Here is a 15900-nt window from a genome sequence, read left to right as displayed (position 1 = left end):
TATAGTATCGAACCCGAGCTAATGGCGATAGCTCTTGCAATGCGGTGTCTGGAGACTGCGACAACGATAACCACGATACGAATTTCATGCGCAGGTGTGGCGTTGCGCCGTTAGTATGAGTGGCACGATGTCGAGGCTTTGGAATACAGTTACCGGAAACCACACTCCGCTTACTTTGGAGTGTTAAAACTATGTCAGCGATATGACCTAATTCTCAGCTATTAATAATGTTACAATGTTGGTTAGTGGAGTTTGGACGGGCTGGTGTCGAGGTCTCCATGGGAGATTTGTGCGGCATGTATCATCCTCTGATGGTGTGGTTTGGTAGGATAGGTTGAGGTCCGGAGCTAATGGAGGACCTGGCGTTATTGTGTTTGCTTTACATGTTTGATAGTGTAATCTGAACGAGAGTTGTTGGTCTGTTGGTCTGTTGGAAATTGGCTTTGATTGCCATGTAGCGATTCCAGTGTCGAGTTGAGCTACGAGGAATGACTCTATAGAACATTGACGACGTAGTCAGGCTTTCAGATGGTTTAAAAAGCGACACTGCGTTTCCAATGTAGTCTTTGCCCATCTTATCCAGATTATAAGTCCATCTAGAAATCACTCATACTAACAGCGACTCTAGCGACTCCACTCGTCTGGGTACTTGTAACATTTACTTTCTCTCTTGATATTACTGTACTAGATCTGATTTCTGAACCATTGGTATACGGCTGGTATGCTGACACCCGATCGTATATCCCTTTGATGTGATATGGCGTATAGGCTGGAAATATATATTGACATTGTTGGTGTTCAGGATTGACAACGTGCTGCCAATAGCCCCTGCCGATAGACATGGAGCCAGCCATTCAGATGGCGCTTAAAATAACACAGTACATAGCTATCTAATCTTATCCATCTACCGAGCCGTGCCTAGGGCTGTCTAGATCAGTCTACCTAGATACTCTGTACACGGTAGTTGACTCGAGTATACAGGTGGTCCGTGCACGTGCGGCGTACGGGGAAAGCTGTCCGTTCCCTTGCACAACCCCATCCCTCCCACCTTCACTCTCTCCCTACCCCCTCACCCTCCAATTCCCACCATGGCCGACGAAGAGGAGCGCCTCAAAGCTGAGAAGCTGGCCGCTGCCAAGAAAAGGGTAAACATCCCATTATCTCCCTCGCTACCCCCATCCAAAGAACCAGACGTGGCTCACTATGTTACAGGTAGCCCAGCTCCAAAAACAAAAGAAGAAAGCCAACAAAAAAGCCTCCACCAAAGACTCAGAACCATCAAAAGATGCGGCTGCGCCTTCAGAGTCCTCGCCGGCGAAGGAGTCTGCCTCCGACGAAACCGCCGAACAGAAGCCCAGCGAGGAGAAACCCACCGAACAACCGAAACCCGACGAGCAGCCGTCCGAACAACTGTCCGAACCCAAAGACAATGACAAGACCGACGAAACAACAGCCGAACCTCCGCGCGAAGAATCCCCCACAGAACCCATGCCCGACGCCCCGACGTCCCCCGGCCCTGACGCACAGCCCCAACTCCCCAAGATAGACACGGCGACGAGTCCGCCGTCGCGCGGCGCCCACGGCCGCCAGCCGTCGCTGTCGATCCAGTCGAAGATGCGGTCATCGTCGTTCCGCAAGACGTCCATCTCGCAGGGAAGCCTCTCGCCGTCTCCGTCCGCTGCGATCAAATCGCCGTCGCTGCCGCCGCTGACGGCGGACGGGGACTCCGTGCATGAGGTGTACCGCAAGCAGTCGACGCGGATCGACGAGCTCGAGAAGGAGAACAAGCGGCTGGAGAAGGAGCTCGAGGAGGGCACGGCGCGGTGGAAGAAGACGGAGGAGGAGCTGGAGGATCTACGCGAGGCGAGTGTCGATGCGGCGGAGTTGAAGGACCGGCTTGAGAAGGCAGAGCAGAAGGCCGGGGAGATTGAGGAGCTGGTAAGGCTGCTACCTGCGAGGAGATAGGAACGTGATGCTAACGAACTGGTGTAGAAAGCCGAAATCGCCTCCCTGCAACGACAAAACTCGCACCTGCAAACGCGCACCCACCGCAACAACGCCAGCGTGTCCGCTCCCGGGCCATCGGAATCCCCGCCGTCGGATCTCATGCAGCAGCTGGAATCGAAATCCGCCACCATCGAGGCGATGGAGCTCGAAATCTCCAACCTGCGCGCGCAGCTGTCGTCGAGCGCCGCGCACGAGACGCAAATATCAGCTCTGGAAGAGAAGCTCGCGCGCAGCGAGTCCGCCCTTGAGAAGTCCCAGAACGAACTGACGGATACCAAGGCCGCGCTTACGCGCGCGTCGGAGAAAGCCGTCAAGGAGGGCGTGGACAAGACGTCGACGGAGACGCTGATCAAGAGCCTGCAGCGCGAGACGGAGGAGCTGAAAACAGAGAAGGCGGAGGCGACGAAGAAGATCGAGACATTAGAAAAGAAGCTCGAGGCGATGGGCAACCTGCATCGCGAATCCGAAGCACGACACCAGGCGCGGCTGCGCGAGAGCGAAAAGACTGAGAAGGAGGCGGCCGTGCTGCGCAAGCGGCTCGCGACCGTCGAGAACGAGAACCTCCGCCTGAAAGAGGACCTCGAGACGCTGCGCAAGCGGGACGGCGGCGCGGACGACGACGCGCTCGACGAGCTCGAAGACGAGGAGCGCTCGCGGCTGCAGCGCCGCATCCGCGAGCTCGAAGGCGAGGTGTTTGACCTGCGCCGCGGGGTGTGGAAGGAGAAGCGCCAGGAACTCGATGCCAGCGGCGCCGGGGATGGCGCCGACTTCTCCTACGCCGATTCGGCGACGAATCCCTCCGCCGCCAACGCCTTTGACGACGTCGACCTCGTCGGCGGGACGCCCGAACACGCGCGCAGACGCAGCATGGCTATGCAGCAGCACTCGTCGTTCTCGACGGTGCTCTCCAGCGGCATCGCGGCGTTCACGGGTGGAGGCTCGTTTGGCGGCGGTCGTGGCCGGGCAGGCTCGCACCAGCAGCACCCACCGGCTACACGCGGCAGCCTGGAGCTGCTCTCGGAGGAGAACTTTGACGATGAGTTTGATGAGGCGGAGTTTGCGCGGGCCCAGGCCGAGGAGGAGGCGCGCAAGCGCGTCGAGTGGGTGCGCGAGATCAAGAAGAAGCTGAGGGACTGGCAGGGGTGGCGGCTGGATTTGGTGGACAGTCGCGCCGGAGCCGAAGGCGCTGGCGTGGGCATGGGCGAGATTTTCCAGATCTAGACAGACGTTTATAATGTATTCATGGTTCATGATTGGAAATATACTAGCCATTGATTGCGACGCACAGATACAGTTACATTGGATACGTACGTAGCTAGGATATCTAAAAGGAACAAATGCCAAAAGGATTCTCTAACACCAACACCAATGCCCATAAACATGCATCAAACAGACAAAACAGCATTCCCAGAAAGTTACATCACCTAATCCTCCGCATAATGCTTCCCATTCAGCACACCCTCGGACTTCGCACGGCCCCGTCTCCGGCTCACCAGCTCGGCTACCCACCCGGACATCTGGTACAGCCACCCGCCGGTGACCATGACACCGGAGACGGTGTTGACGAGGCGGATCAGCAGCGACAGGAAGCTGCCGCGCTCCTCGCTGATGAGCAGCAGGATGGGCTCGATGTTGTACTTGAAGAAGATGCCGGGGACGAAGAACGGGCTCTCGGGGAGGGCGTCGGACTGGCTGGTGGCGGCGTACTGGTTCGTGAAGACGAGGTTCTTGTTGTGGCGGCTGTTATCGTGCAGCGTCGGCGGCGCGATCGAGTACGTGTCCAGGACGCGGTTGCCCTTGGAGTAGATGGTCGGCACGACGGAGAGGAAATACTGGAACTTGTAGTAGTGGGTTTCGGTCTCGGCGATGGTCTTGTCGAGGGGGTTGAGGAGGGTGGGATAGTGTGGGCCGAAGGAGAGCTCGGTGATCATGTGGCTGAAGTTGAAGGCTGTTTCATCGTTAGTAGCGAATCAACGACGGGTACTAGAGAGTAGAAAGAGAGCATACTCTGGTGATCCAGGTGCGGCGCAAAATCTCGGTATCCATGGCCGCGCGCCGTGATGTGAAAGTCACCCTGCACCTTGTTCCCCTCGAGACTGCCGTAGATGCGGCACGAGTCGACGGCGTCGCCACGGCGCAGCTTGGGCGACTTGGGGAACTTCTTGCGCGGGTTGCGGCGCACCTCGCCGAGGACGTGGTGCACGTGGGCGTCCTCGTCCTGGGCCTCCAGCCGGCCGGCGTCCTCCTGGCTGAGGGTCTGGTACTCGTGGGAGCCACCGTAGGACTCGTAGTTGCGCTTGTCCATCCACAGTTGCCAGCTGGTGGGCTCGCGCTTGAGCAGCTCGCCGGCCAGGACGCGGTCACCGGCGGCGTCCTGGATGTTGACGTCGAGGGTATCGCAGGGCATCTCGACGACGATGTCCAGGTTCAGCTGGAGGTCGTGCGAGACGCCCTTCTCGACGCTGAAGTGGTGGTTCTCGGTGCCGCGGAGCCCAGGTGCGGAATTCGGAGACGGAGAAGACGGTGCAGATAATGAGGATGAGGACGGTCCCATTGTCCGCCGCGGCGGGAGGGAGCGGTGTATGAGGGCTTTGTTTTGGCTGGATGGGGTGGTTAGCTTGACCTTGTTTACAAACTTCCCGAGGCGGATAGGCTGGGATTCACGCGCGCCGACTGTCTCGATTGAGCAATCGGGCTGGCCGTCGTAAGACAACACGGCGAAAAGATGGGGAGACGTACGGAAGGCGTCGAATGTCTTCAAGCCGCCCTGCAGCTGAGACTTTTCCCCGAACGCTTCATCGTCCAGGTGGTGGTGTCCTCCGTACCCATTCATCACGAAATCGTATGGCGGGAGGGACAAGAGGAATCACCGATCAATGCATGAATGATCGAGAAAGAAACACAAGGGAGGCCGTGGTTCCAAAGGAGCGATAGACACGACGGGGCAGAGGCAGAGGAGGGGAGAGAGAGAGTTGCAAGGCGGAGATGGGATGAGGCCAAGTAGTCCGGATCGGCTTATCGCTTATCAGATCCGACGCCCATCTATTTCGACTACACCCATCCAGTTGTATACAACCACCACCAGGATGTGAGGACATCTGAAATCATCACCATAACAATGCTGCTGAGGCTATAAGTCTCGGCTGCTGCCTTCACATGTTCACATGCTTCGTGACACTATTCTGCACCCTCCATATCCTGATTTATGAATCATGTATAAGTTAGATTCAACGTTGAAAAGTCAGAATATGCATCTGAAATCTCATGATTAGCGGACCTCTATCACTGACTATTCTCTCGATTATTCCATTCTAATATATCATATCTTCCTACCAATCCATGTGTGTACCACACACCATGGGTTCTCTACTGACGTTGGTGGTTCTTTACCGATGTTGGTGGGAAGGACACTCCGTGGCCCCTTGGTCAGATGATCTTCTTGGTTGTGTGGTCTAGAATAATCTGGGACGCGATATAAAACAGAGCTCCCTGATGAGTCAATGTCGGGCATTTTCAAAATCTCCAAGCATCCTTTGAACGAATTCACGAACCATCAAAATGCCGCATCACCAAATGACAAAATCTGATTCTGAGCGGATACAATCCTCTCAGGTAGGGCCACCTACATCCTCTCAGATGTTGTTCTCTGTACCATGCTTAACACAATATCGCTATAGGCGAAGGGAGGAGGCGATATGAGTTCAGGATCATTTGCGGCGCGAGCCCAGGCCGCTGGCGATAGAGCAACGGCTCAACAATCCGGTGGCAGCCACAGCTCGCATCAGAGTGGCGGACACCCTGACTCTGGAAGCACTGGAGCTCATGGCACGAGTTCCGGTGGAAGCCAACAGCAGGGAAGACGTTAAGGTCATGTTCTTGACAGCATGGCGGTGGAACTTGATGCGGGAATGGAAGTACTCATCATGAATTATGAGAGGATGTATACTTAAAAGCTTAGTTCTCTTGCTGATTACAAAAAGTTGTGTAGGTCAGTCAATGTATGGAACCCAGAGCGAACATGTAATGAGTAACATCTCAGAAGCGATAGTACCTGGGTATATTCCCCGAAAAACTAGAAGCGGCTTCATTTGGCCAGCTTCCTGGGAGCCAGAAAACGATAAATAGGCCGGCTGTCCTCGTAGACAATCCAATACCTCCAGCTACTCATCACATCTTCTCCCTATATCATCCACATCTCAGCATTCAAGTCACAATAAAATTAATATACACCCTTCTTGCCGACTGCCACCCTCTATTTTTGTTGACAACTCCGTCTAAATCTAATATATCCGGAGAAGCTCTCCTATGGTTTGGAACAGTGAGAACGGTGGTCGTGCATGGGAGGAACGGGTGGACGGTGATGAAAGTACGGAATCTACTGGTCCTCACGTCACAATCCGAGCCGAATTCTCCGAAGAGTCTTGGATATATGCATAAATGGTCTGCTAATGCTAACATCACAAGCTCTCCGCTGACGCGGCGCCAGGCAGAATGCTTGTAGACCATGAAACCAAAAGTAAATATACACGCGCTGGATCTAGGTCTATCTCCAGTCCGACTGGGAGAACGACAACAGCAGTATAGCAGAAGCGAAGGACAAAGGAAATGGACATGCAAGATGGAGCAACAACAGGCTTCCACAGTCGTAACAAGATCAAATAACAGGCTGAAGCAATGGAAGCATGGGGTAGAAACACAAGACGTGGTTAATCATGCAGATCCACAGCAGGGTATAAGATGAGGAATCCTGGTTGACCATCTGTTGGGATCAACGTCGTTCATCAGGTAAAAATAAAAGAGGGCATAACAAAACAACAGACTTCCCGACCTGTTTATGCAACCAACAACAAACGATTATTATTACAATATGCAAGAAGCGAAAGAATGAAGATCAGGAGGCGGACATCGCACAGGGTCCCTTATTTACTCCTCTAAAACCGAATTAGTCGCTGTAATTCTGCTCTGTTCTGGTGACGTGTGGACTTACCAGGCTGGTGGCTGCCGCGGCGGTAGCGAGGTCGGGCTTCCCACTAATGCTCCGAGCTGCCACACGTGGCAACGCAGATCCGGGGGCTGTGGTGGTCGCCGTTCCTCGTTTGGCAGGCGTCGAGGGTGCCAATCCACTGACAGTAGAATGACGTTTCCCTGAAGTGGGCTTCACCGGAGAACTACCCGACACGTCTCGGCTGCGCACAAATGGGCCAGTCTTCGGAGGGTCGGGAAGAGGGCGGCCAGACGTCAAGTTGGAGGCTGTAGTTCCCCGCTTGGCGGGGGTACTTGCAGTCGGGTACGTTCTAGACCGGGGAGGCGCCTTGATTCCCGTGATGAATTCGTGTCGGAGGGCATCATGGGGGTTCAAACGACGCGCTGGGTCCCAGCGCAGACAGCGACTAATGAAGTCAAGGAAGGCCTCATCATCACACTTCAAGACCTGTCGAAGGTCCTTGGAGCTTGGGCGGCGACGGCGTCCCTTAGAGGAGACTGTAAGCCTGGGCTTACCCAGAGAATCAAAGAACAGCTTCTTCCGAGTACTCTTCTCGATCAGATGCTTCTCTGGAGGCCCAAACACCTCCATAATGCAAGCAAGCTGTTCCTGCTCGTTCTCTCCAGGGAAGATGGGATAGCCTGTATAAAGCTCAGCTAAAATACAGCCCACACTCCACATGTCGATCGGCATGCCGTAGGACATTCCAAGGATGACTTCAGGGGAGCGGTAGAAGCGACTTTGGATGTAAGTGTACACCTTCTCATTCTCGAAGCAACTAGATCCAAAATCAATAACGCGGATTTCGGAGCTCATCGGATGGACGAGAAGGATGTTCTCTGGTTTGAGATCACAGTGGATGACCTTCTTTGCATGAAGAAGCGTCAATGTACTCAGCATCTGTTTGGTGAAACGGCGAATGAGTTTCAAAGAAAAGCCGCGGAAGTCATGAACCTTGATGAACTCGTAGAGGTTCATTCCAAGCAGTTCAGTAGAGATGCAAAGATGGCCTCGGAAATAGAAACTTTGGGTGAAGTTGACCACACTATGGCGACGGTGAGGGTCCCACTCCTTGAGTTTCTGCAGCAGATTCACTTCGATAAGGGCTTGCTGGTGGAACCTCTTCTTGTTTCGAATGATTTTGACCGCCACGAGACCCCCAGTCTTGTGATCGATGCACCTCACAACCTGGCCGAAACTACCTTTACCGAGGACATTGATCACTTCATAGCGGTAGGCGAGATGATCTCCAATAATGATGTTGTAATCGCCGCGGTCATCGTCATAGCCAAAGTTCGCAGCCTGCGCATTGAGATCACCAACATGTTTTTTCGCATTCTGAGTCCCGCAGAAGTAGATATCCTTGAAGTCGATGATCTCTCCCCGCTCAAAAATGTTCAGATTAGCCATCTTCAGAGCCTGAGCTGGACCAACGCGCTCCTTGGGCCCAGCCTTGCGGCGTAACGCATCCAAGTCCTTAGCGGCATTCTCCAGATCTTTGCGCTTAGAAGCGAGTCTTCGCATCTCATCGTCCGCAGCCACAACGTCAGCATCTTTCTGTGGCTCGGGAGCCCTCGGGGCAGCTGCTGCACTCGACCTTGCGGAATTGATAATCTTGTGCACTGGTGAAAGGATCGACGAAGCAGAGCGGTTTTGGGCGGGATCACCCTCTCCAGAATCATTTGAACGGGTTGGCTCTAGATTGAGGCTTTGCTCACTGCTGAAACTTGGCTTCCTCAGTGCCGGGTTAGATGTATGAGACACGGAGGCTTGTCGCCTGGTCTTCAGGTAGGACGTCTTCATTGTAGGGCTCGTGTTCTTCGCAGTGGATAAATTATTCCACGTCGCAGATGCTGGAAGCTTTGGCGGAGGCATACGATCATATTTTTGGGGATCACCCTTCGAGTCCGCGGTGGCTTGAGTTCGAGAGTTACTGCGCTGGCGGGCAACTGTGATATTGCTCCGCAAAGACGTCTCGGATGCGCTGTTATCCGGATCGGTAGGCGTGGATAATTGACTCAGGGATGAGGACTGCGTTTGTGGGCGGGGGCCATTCAACTTATATGAACCCAGCTGCGCCGCCTGGGATGTATAGTCTCCACTGGCCTTTTGCCGTAAGTAATTGAACTCGCTGCTGCTCTTTGGCAGCGTGTATGAGATATACGGCGAAACAGTTCGCGCACCACCCGGGGTATTCTCAAAGGTTGCAAGCGCGCTGGAGCTGCTGGCAGTCCTCAAATTAGCACCCGAAGAGGTGCTTACGATGAAGTGTGATGTACTGCTCCGTGCCTGCGTTCTCGGAGCCCCATCATCGTCATCCCGAACAGAAAAGAAATTCGCTTTCGAAGCCGTCAGAGGTGTGCTTGGGGTCTTGGACATGAGCTGACTCGTAGGCGTATACGGTTTGGCATCGTCTTCCCGATCTTTCAATGCTTCGATCTTGGTCGTCATCGGCGTCCCTAAGGGAAGTAGATTCAAAGGTGGCAGTTTCAAAGGTTGCAAGTTTCGTTTACCATAGATTGCAGGAGGTTTGGGCTTTGCTTCGGGGGTTTTCATTTCTCGCCCATCATATCCATTCGCCTCGCCATCAGTCACGCTGCTCGATGGATTGGAGTCCGTATCAGCCTTAATCTTCAATAGACCAATGTCGACCGGAAGACTAGATTTTCGGCCCATGACAAAGGGAGAAGAATACGTCGGCTGCTCGAAATCGCCCTTCGGTGACTCGTATGCCTTGGGGATTGCCGGGACCGGAGGGACTTCCTCTTCAGGAGCAACTACATGCTCCACACGAGGCTTAGGCGTGGGTAGTCGAGATGACGAGGACGTTTGGGACAACCTGGTTTGTAACGAGCCGCCGGAGTTTCTGGCCGAATTATAGCTTGTGTTTGATGACAGGGATAGCCCAGAGCTGTATGATTTGCGGTTGGGATCAGGAGTAGTTCTGCTAGAAGAGGGTGTGACACTTTTTCGTGGAATTGCTGAAGGAGATTGGGCGCATGACCGAGGACGGAAAGGAATGGGATCAGCCTGCGCAGGGGGCGTATACGGCATCGGTTGTGCTTGGGGCGCGGTCGACATTCGCTTCAGCCGTCGAGCGTCAGTGGGACTTATGGTGCGAGCCCCAAGACCTGTCGCAACCGGAGGCATGACCGAGACCCGCTTGGATGCTGACGACGATGGTGTTGTAGTTCTCCCTGCAGTATGCTTGACTGGTGTTCGAACCGCATTGGTTGAAGAAGACCGCGAGTGGTCCGTTGTTCCCGATGCGGTCAGGAGGCCGTCGCGAGGCTCCCTTGACGGGGGTTGGAATGACTTGGCTTTCATATTCCTCGTAGTTGCCGGGACTTTCGTTGGATCATTCTGACTCTCTTCCGGATACTGTGTTCTTGGTCGGAGGCGAGTGGCCTGGTCGAGACGCGTGGTATCCACGCTGGGCTTTCGAGCCGACAAGCTCTGTCGTCTCCCGGCGCCAGAAGGAGCAGACCCAAGCCCGATGGATTTGCGTGGTGCACGTGGCGCAGGACCAGTGCTTGTATTTTGGCCTTGGACCAGACTCTGGCGACGCGCTCTAGTTGCCGTAGCCAAATTCGGGGGACGCGAGGATGTCGACTCTCCAGGTGTGCCCTGATTCGTAATGCTTTTCCGACGGACTGAGTTGCTTCTGAGACGGCCAGTTTGGCCATTTTCGTCGGTGTGGTTGGCGTTATTGGCCCAGGAATTTTTCGAACGGTACTCGGATGTCGGGCCGCTAGTTCGGGGCATAGGGAAGTGATTTAAACTCGGTTCAGCCATGATACTATTTTGCAAGTCATCAAAATTCACCGGCGCAAGGAAATCGGCATTGTCAGGAGGGGTCTGGTTAGAGTCCAGTTTCGACAAGTTGCCCATGCTGGTCGATCGGAGACTGACGCGGGAACTGTTACTCTGCGTGGATTCATTCGTGGAGTCGATAGAGGAGTTGCCGGAGTGAAAAAAGGAGCCGGGATTGTTGCTACACAACGAGAGACCGTTAGCACCGTGTAGAGGGTATTAAATCCAGGGTAACGAGAAAAGTGGGTTTTTGGGGCGGGTCAAAACAATGTGTACGAGGAAAAGGAGGTGGAGGGGGAAGCTTTGATGGCGCCGGGATACCTTCTTCGTGACGGCTCCTGCGGTCGCGGGCCTTGAGGAGCCTTCTGATCTCGAATGGACAGTCTTCTTCGGTTCATGACCCCTATTCGTGACCCTGAACCGGGCTTTGTGGCAGTTGAAGAAGAATCAGCAAGGAAGGTCGTCGAGGGGTGTTTTTGCAATCGTCTACGTGCGGGTCCCTCTGCGGATCACCAAAATGGGTTGTTAGTTATTGTTGAGCTGCAATTATGCAGGAACGGAGGCATTGTCGCAAAAACAACCAACTTACCTCCTGGTCCTGATGCGTCATTTCGAGACGGACTGGGAACTTTGCGCGACCCCTTTGCTGGAGACTGCTGGGAAGGCAGCCGTTCCGGCATCCTCAAGGTCGGAAGGTTGAAGCTCCAGGCGTGGGAGAAACACGCCTAGGAGAGAAACTGGAGACGGAAAAATATAGCGGGAAATGGAACGAGGGATCCTCAATCGCAGTGATCTTTCCGGAGAAAAGGACTTCTCGTGCTCGACCAATGGAGATTCGAGCCTTGACCACCAACGTCGCGCGACTCATCAACGATCGTTACCGGTCCATTGCGGGGATTACTGAGAGAGGAAGGTCCAAGACATTCGACGGGGGATCGAGAGGGGAATTGGACAGTCGGAGGAAGGCGATCAGGGTTGTCTCTGGGTCTGAGAGAGTCGAGAGGTGGTTTTCGGAGAGAAAGAGGTTGAAAGTCGAGAGGAAGAAGTGGTGGTGTGGGTTTCGGTGATGTTGGGGGAGGAAGAGGAGAAACTCTGGCCGTTTTAGGAACAACTTTTGGGCCGGCAGGGAAAGAAAAGTTACGGGAGGAAGTATTGTAGGAGGTACTTGCGAACAAAACCCCGATTACTGTCGTATGAACAGAGGGAAGGAGGGAAATTACAGGGAATGATTGAAATAAAATATTAACTATCAGGAGACCTACTAGGTGGTTCTGCAGCAAAACAATCTGAATCGATACGTAAACAAAGGCGTATCCAAACAATCGCTATAACATTGGAGGTACTTGGGTACAAACAAAAACCCACCCAGAAGGGCAGGATGGGATGTACTGTGAATGCGAGGACGCCGACAATAATAAAAAGAAATTGAGGTGGATAATAAACACAGGACGCCGTTGGTGGCCGTCTCCTGGAGCTACTGTAGGTACATGCTTAGTACTTGGTTTACACCTACCACAGAGGGCAGGATGGGGTATCTCTGAGGTACTTGCGATGTATGAGATGCGTCCCCCCTGCTCCTTTTCCACCGCCCGATTGGGAAAGGATGTGAACGACTCCTGCTGCAAACAGCACAAACAGAGTCGATGACAGGCAACCAATGAGCGGCTGTCGTGCAGTGTATTATTGCGTAATACAATTACTGTCATGCAGCGCTATGTAAGGTGGATGCAATGCTTACCTCAGCCTTCATTACCTCATCGCTGCATAACTCGGCCTTGCATGTGCTTCCGCTTGCGAACAACCGAGCATCAATCAACCTCTCGTCTTCTGCAATCGGCGATGCGTCTCCCTTCCTGTACCCTTACTGCTGTCTCTGGGAGGTGGCATTATGGATGAATACACACCCGACGCTATCGTCAATCGTGACGAGCCTATCCCTCTCATCTCTCCCGGTCATCATGGATCCAAGCAAGCGAACGCTTCGAGGCCGACGACAGGGCACAAGCGCTTCCCCTCGGGGGTTGGACGGTCTCTGCAAGACCGACTCTTTACCAAGTAAGTTGCTGATTCCTTCTTTCTATAGTCCACATGGTTGTTATGGTTTTTCCCTTCCTGGGAACCTAACATAAATGACAGGCTTCTCGAACAAGTAGTCCCCACCGACAATGTCAACGATGATACTGTGTTTGTCGGCGATAAGCCCGCCGCAGACCCGAAACGGCCAGCATTTAGTCTGCCTCTGATGGCCAACAACTTCCGCCGATTCAATGCAAGGTGAGTCTTCTTCGTCCTTTTCTTCCCTATCACTCGGTTACTGACACCTCGATAGAATTGGCGTGGTATTTCACTTTCAGAACCAAGTGGAGCGTCTCCTCAGCTGGAAGAAGCCGTCTCACACGTATTCCTTCCTCTTTGTCTACTCATTTGTCTGCCTTGACCCTCACCTACTGGTCATTCTTCCCTTGGCATGCTTCTTGCTCTTCGTGATGGTCCCGGCATTTCTGGCTCGCCACCCCCCGCCTCCATCAACCTCCACCTCCAGCATAACCCCGTACTACTCATATCAAGGCCCAGCCCTTGCGCCAGCAAGGACCATCAAGCCAGCCTCTGAAACGTCGAAGGACTTCTTCCGCAACATGCGCGATCTGCAAAATTGCATGGCCGACTTCTCTGACCTCCACGACGCCACGGTCTCAGTTTTCGCCCCCTTGACCAATTTCTCGAACGAGAAGCTCTCCTCATCAGTCTTCCTACTCTGCATGTTCACAACAGCGTTGATGTTTCTGACCGCCCACCTCATGCCATGGAGGTACATCCTCCTCGTTGGTGGCAATGCTGCTATCCTCTCGAGTCACCCCCGGCTTCGCGAGCTCTTCCAAAACATCTCCATCGACCTCGCCGGCGAATCTGCGCCCGAAAAGCTTCCACAGAAAGAGCAGGTTCCCGACATGCTAGGGCTACCATCTTCACCGTCCGCCGCCATGTCTCTTATGGGATCCATAGCTGATATCTCCCTGGACACCTACTCCGAGGAGCGGGAAGTCGAAATCTTCGAGATTCAATACCGCTCGCTCGCGCCCTACTCTGAATCAGTATGGGACCACTTTCTTTTCAGCCCTATGCCGTATGATCCACTGTCACCGTCGCGCATTGCCGGTGACCGCCCCAAGGGCTGTCGCTTCTTTGAAGATGTCCAGCCGCCGCGGGGCTGGGCCTGGAAGAGTAAGAAGTGGGAGCTGGATCTGGACTGTCGTGAGTGGGTGGTTGAGCGCATGATCACCGGCGTCGGGTTCGAGGTTTCCGGGGAAGGCGCCGAAGGCAGCTCTGGCAGTGACGAGATCGGCGGCTGGGTCTGGGACTTGCCGTCGACTGCATTGGCGAGCGATGAGATCGGGGTGGCTAACGCACTTGGATACCAGGATCTGGATTCTGAAACGAGGAGAACATCTAAGAGCGAGGGCAAGAAGGCCAAGAAGCTGGGGAAAGCACGCGCCTCGCAAGATTATGAAGAGAAAGGGGGAATCGGCCCGAATGTGATGGGAGAATGGAGACGGCGGCGATGGGTGCGCGTCGTGCACCGAATCAGCATGGCGGAGAGCGATAAAGAGCAGCCCACGGATGACGAGCAGGACCGATGAGTCTACCTCAATCACACATGCTTTTATTACTACGATACCTCATAGCGTTTGAAATGAAACCGAATACGAAATCGAAATCCAGATTGCCATTCAACTGTCTAAGTTACGAACAAAAGCCGCAACAATGTTGAGTCTATCACAAAACTGCAAGAACCACGTCTTCCCAAGCCCAAACAAACTCCCGATTTGGTTGAACTACAAGTCAGAAGGCATCGGCCAGGACACCACCCGACACGAATCAAACAACTCACTCCTGCTGCGCGTTGGGATAATACTTCTCCCAGGGGTGCTCCTGACGGAAACCAAGCAATGCCTTGATCTTGCGGTTCGAGATGGGAGCCTCCCTGCCCTCGATGTCACGGGTAAAAGGCACGTTGGGACACTGCTCCTTCAGAAACTCGCTAGTAGAGGCCGCAAAGTTGGTGATCTCGTCATTGGTGGCGTTGAAAACCTGGAACCCGAGACCGTTCGTGAGGATGGCGCGCTCACACATCTGACCCAAGTCACGGGCATCCGTGTACGACCAGCCATGTACCTTCCACAGATGGGGCTCCTTGACGTAGGAGTCGAACATGGCCTCGGCGTACTCCTGCGGCTCGACCAGTCTACCAATACGCAGGACGTAGATGTCGACGCCGAAACGACGGACGAAGCCGCGGGCCACGCGCTCGCCGCACATCTTCGAGATCGCATAGGTGTCCATGGGGTTGACGTCGAGGTCCTCATCGACCGGGAAGGCGGGGAAATCGACGTCGCCCTCGGCGAAGCCGACCCCGTACACGCAGATGGTGCTGGCGGTGATGATCTTTTTGATCCCGAGACGGCAGGCCGCCTCGATCACGTTGTAGGTGGCCAGGGCGTTGCCGCGGAAAGTCTCGCTGTCCGGGACGATCATGTTGCGCGCGTGCGCGGCAAGGTGGATGACTGCGTCGGGAAGCTGGTTGAGAGGCTCCCTGAAGGGCTCGGAGAGGTGGAAGTGGGAAGTCAAGGCTGAGTAGACCTGGCCGGTGTTGCTGAGATCGACGTGCAGGGTGTGGACTTTCTCCGCGAGGGGGCCGGTCAGGGGAGCCAGGTCGAGGTTGAGCACTTCATAGCCCTGGGCAAGCAGGTGTGCAATAATGTTTCGACCAGCTTTGCCGGAGCCACCGGTGACGATGATACGCTTGGACATGGTTGTTTGGCAGGGAATATTTTGAGCAAGGAAGCTTGGATATCCAAGTGTATCGATATTAGGGATAGGGAAGATGTGAAATGGGTAATCGGACAGGACTTCTAGTCTGGCTGGGTTCTGCAAGTATTTATAGCTTCGAGCGTCTAAATGCTGCAGGATAGCTCTATAGTGACGGGCTTGCAAAAAATAATAAAAATAGGAGAGTTCCAGAAATATACGTGAAGTGGGATGTATTTTGACGTGAAGAGAGTAGCCAGCCTATATTTTCAATGCACAAGTTATATGTA

At 54.0% G+C, this 15900-nt stretch overlaps 5 protein-coding genes across 5 annotated transcripts; 2 read left to right on the top strand and 3 right to left on the bottom strand.

Annotated features, from left to right (window-relative positions):
• Window positions 1-1088: 1088 nt before the first annotated feature.
• On the top strand, window positions 1089-3228 carry ATEG_08199 (uncharacterized protein; the record flags this gene model as incomplete). Its single annotated transcript, XM_001216820.1, has 3 exons — window positions 1089-1145; window positions 1213-1938; window positions 1993-3228. 3 exons carry the CDS (start codon window positions 1089-1091, stop codon window positions 3226-3228), a joined length of 2019 nt encoding a protein of 672 aa, XP_001216820.1.
• Window positions 3229-3431: 203 nt separating this feature from the next.
• ATEG_08198 (uncharacterized protein) lies at window positions 3432-4840 on the bottom strand (the record flags this gene model as incomplete). The annotated part of the gene is made up of 2 exons (XM_001216819.1): window positions 3432-3955; window positions 4015-4840. 2 exons carry the CDS (start codon window positions 4838-4840, stop codon window positions 3432-3434), a joined length of 1350 nt encoding a protein of 449 aa, XP_001216819.1.
• Window positions 4841-6926: 2086 nt separating this feature from the next.
• Window positions 6927-11414, bottom strand: ATEG_08197 (putative protein kinase; the record flags this gene model as incomplete). Its single annotated transcript, XM_001216818.1, has 4 exons — window positions 6927-6938; window positions 6995-10985; window positions 11126-11229; window positions 11394-11414. The coding sequence occupies 4 exons, from the start codon at window positions 11412-11414 to the stop codon at window positions 6927-6929; spliced, it is 4128 nt and encodes a 1375-aa protein (XP_001216818.1).
• Window positions 11415-12692: 1278 nt separating this feature from the next.
• ATEG_08196 (PEX28-32 family peroxisomal membrane protein) lies at window positions 12693-14237 on the top strand (the record flags this gene model as incomplete). The annotated part of the gene is made up of 4 exons (XM_001216817.1): window positions 12693-12859; window positions 12941-13078; window positions 13134-14056; window positions 14224-14237. The coding sequence occupies 4 exons, from the start codon at window positions 12693-12695 to the stop codon at window positions 14235-14237; spliced, it is 1242 nt and encodes a 413-aa protein (XP_001216817.1).
• Window positions 14238-14689: 452 nt separating this feature from the next.
• Window positions 14690-15613, bottom strand: ATEG_08195 (NAD-dependent epimerase/dehydratase family protein; the record flags this gene model as incomplete). Its single annotated transcript, XM_001216816.1, has 1 exon — window positions 14690-15613. One exon carries the CDS (start codon window positions 15611-15613, stop codon window positions 14690-14692), a length of 924 nt encoding a protein of 307 aa, XP_001216816.1.
• Window positions 15614-15900: the final 287 nt, after the last annotated feature.

Source organism: Aspergillus terreus, genomic scaffold (genome assembly GCF_000149615.1).
Source record: "Aspergillus terreus NIH2624 scaffold_12 genomic scaffold, whole genome shotgun sequence".
In the NCBI taxonomy this organism is placed as follows: domain Eukaryota; kingdom Fungi; phylum Ascomycota; class Eurotiomycetes; order Eurotiales; family Aspergillaceae; genus Aspergillus; species Aspergillus terreus.
This window is presented reverse-complemented; position numbering and strand designations above follow the sequence as displayed.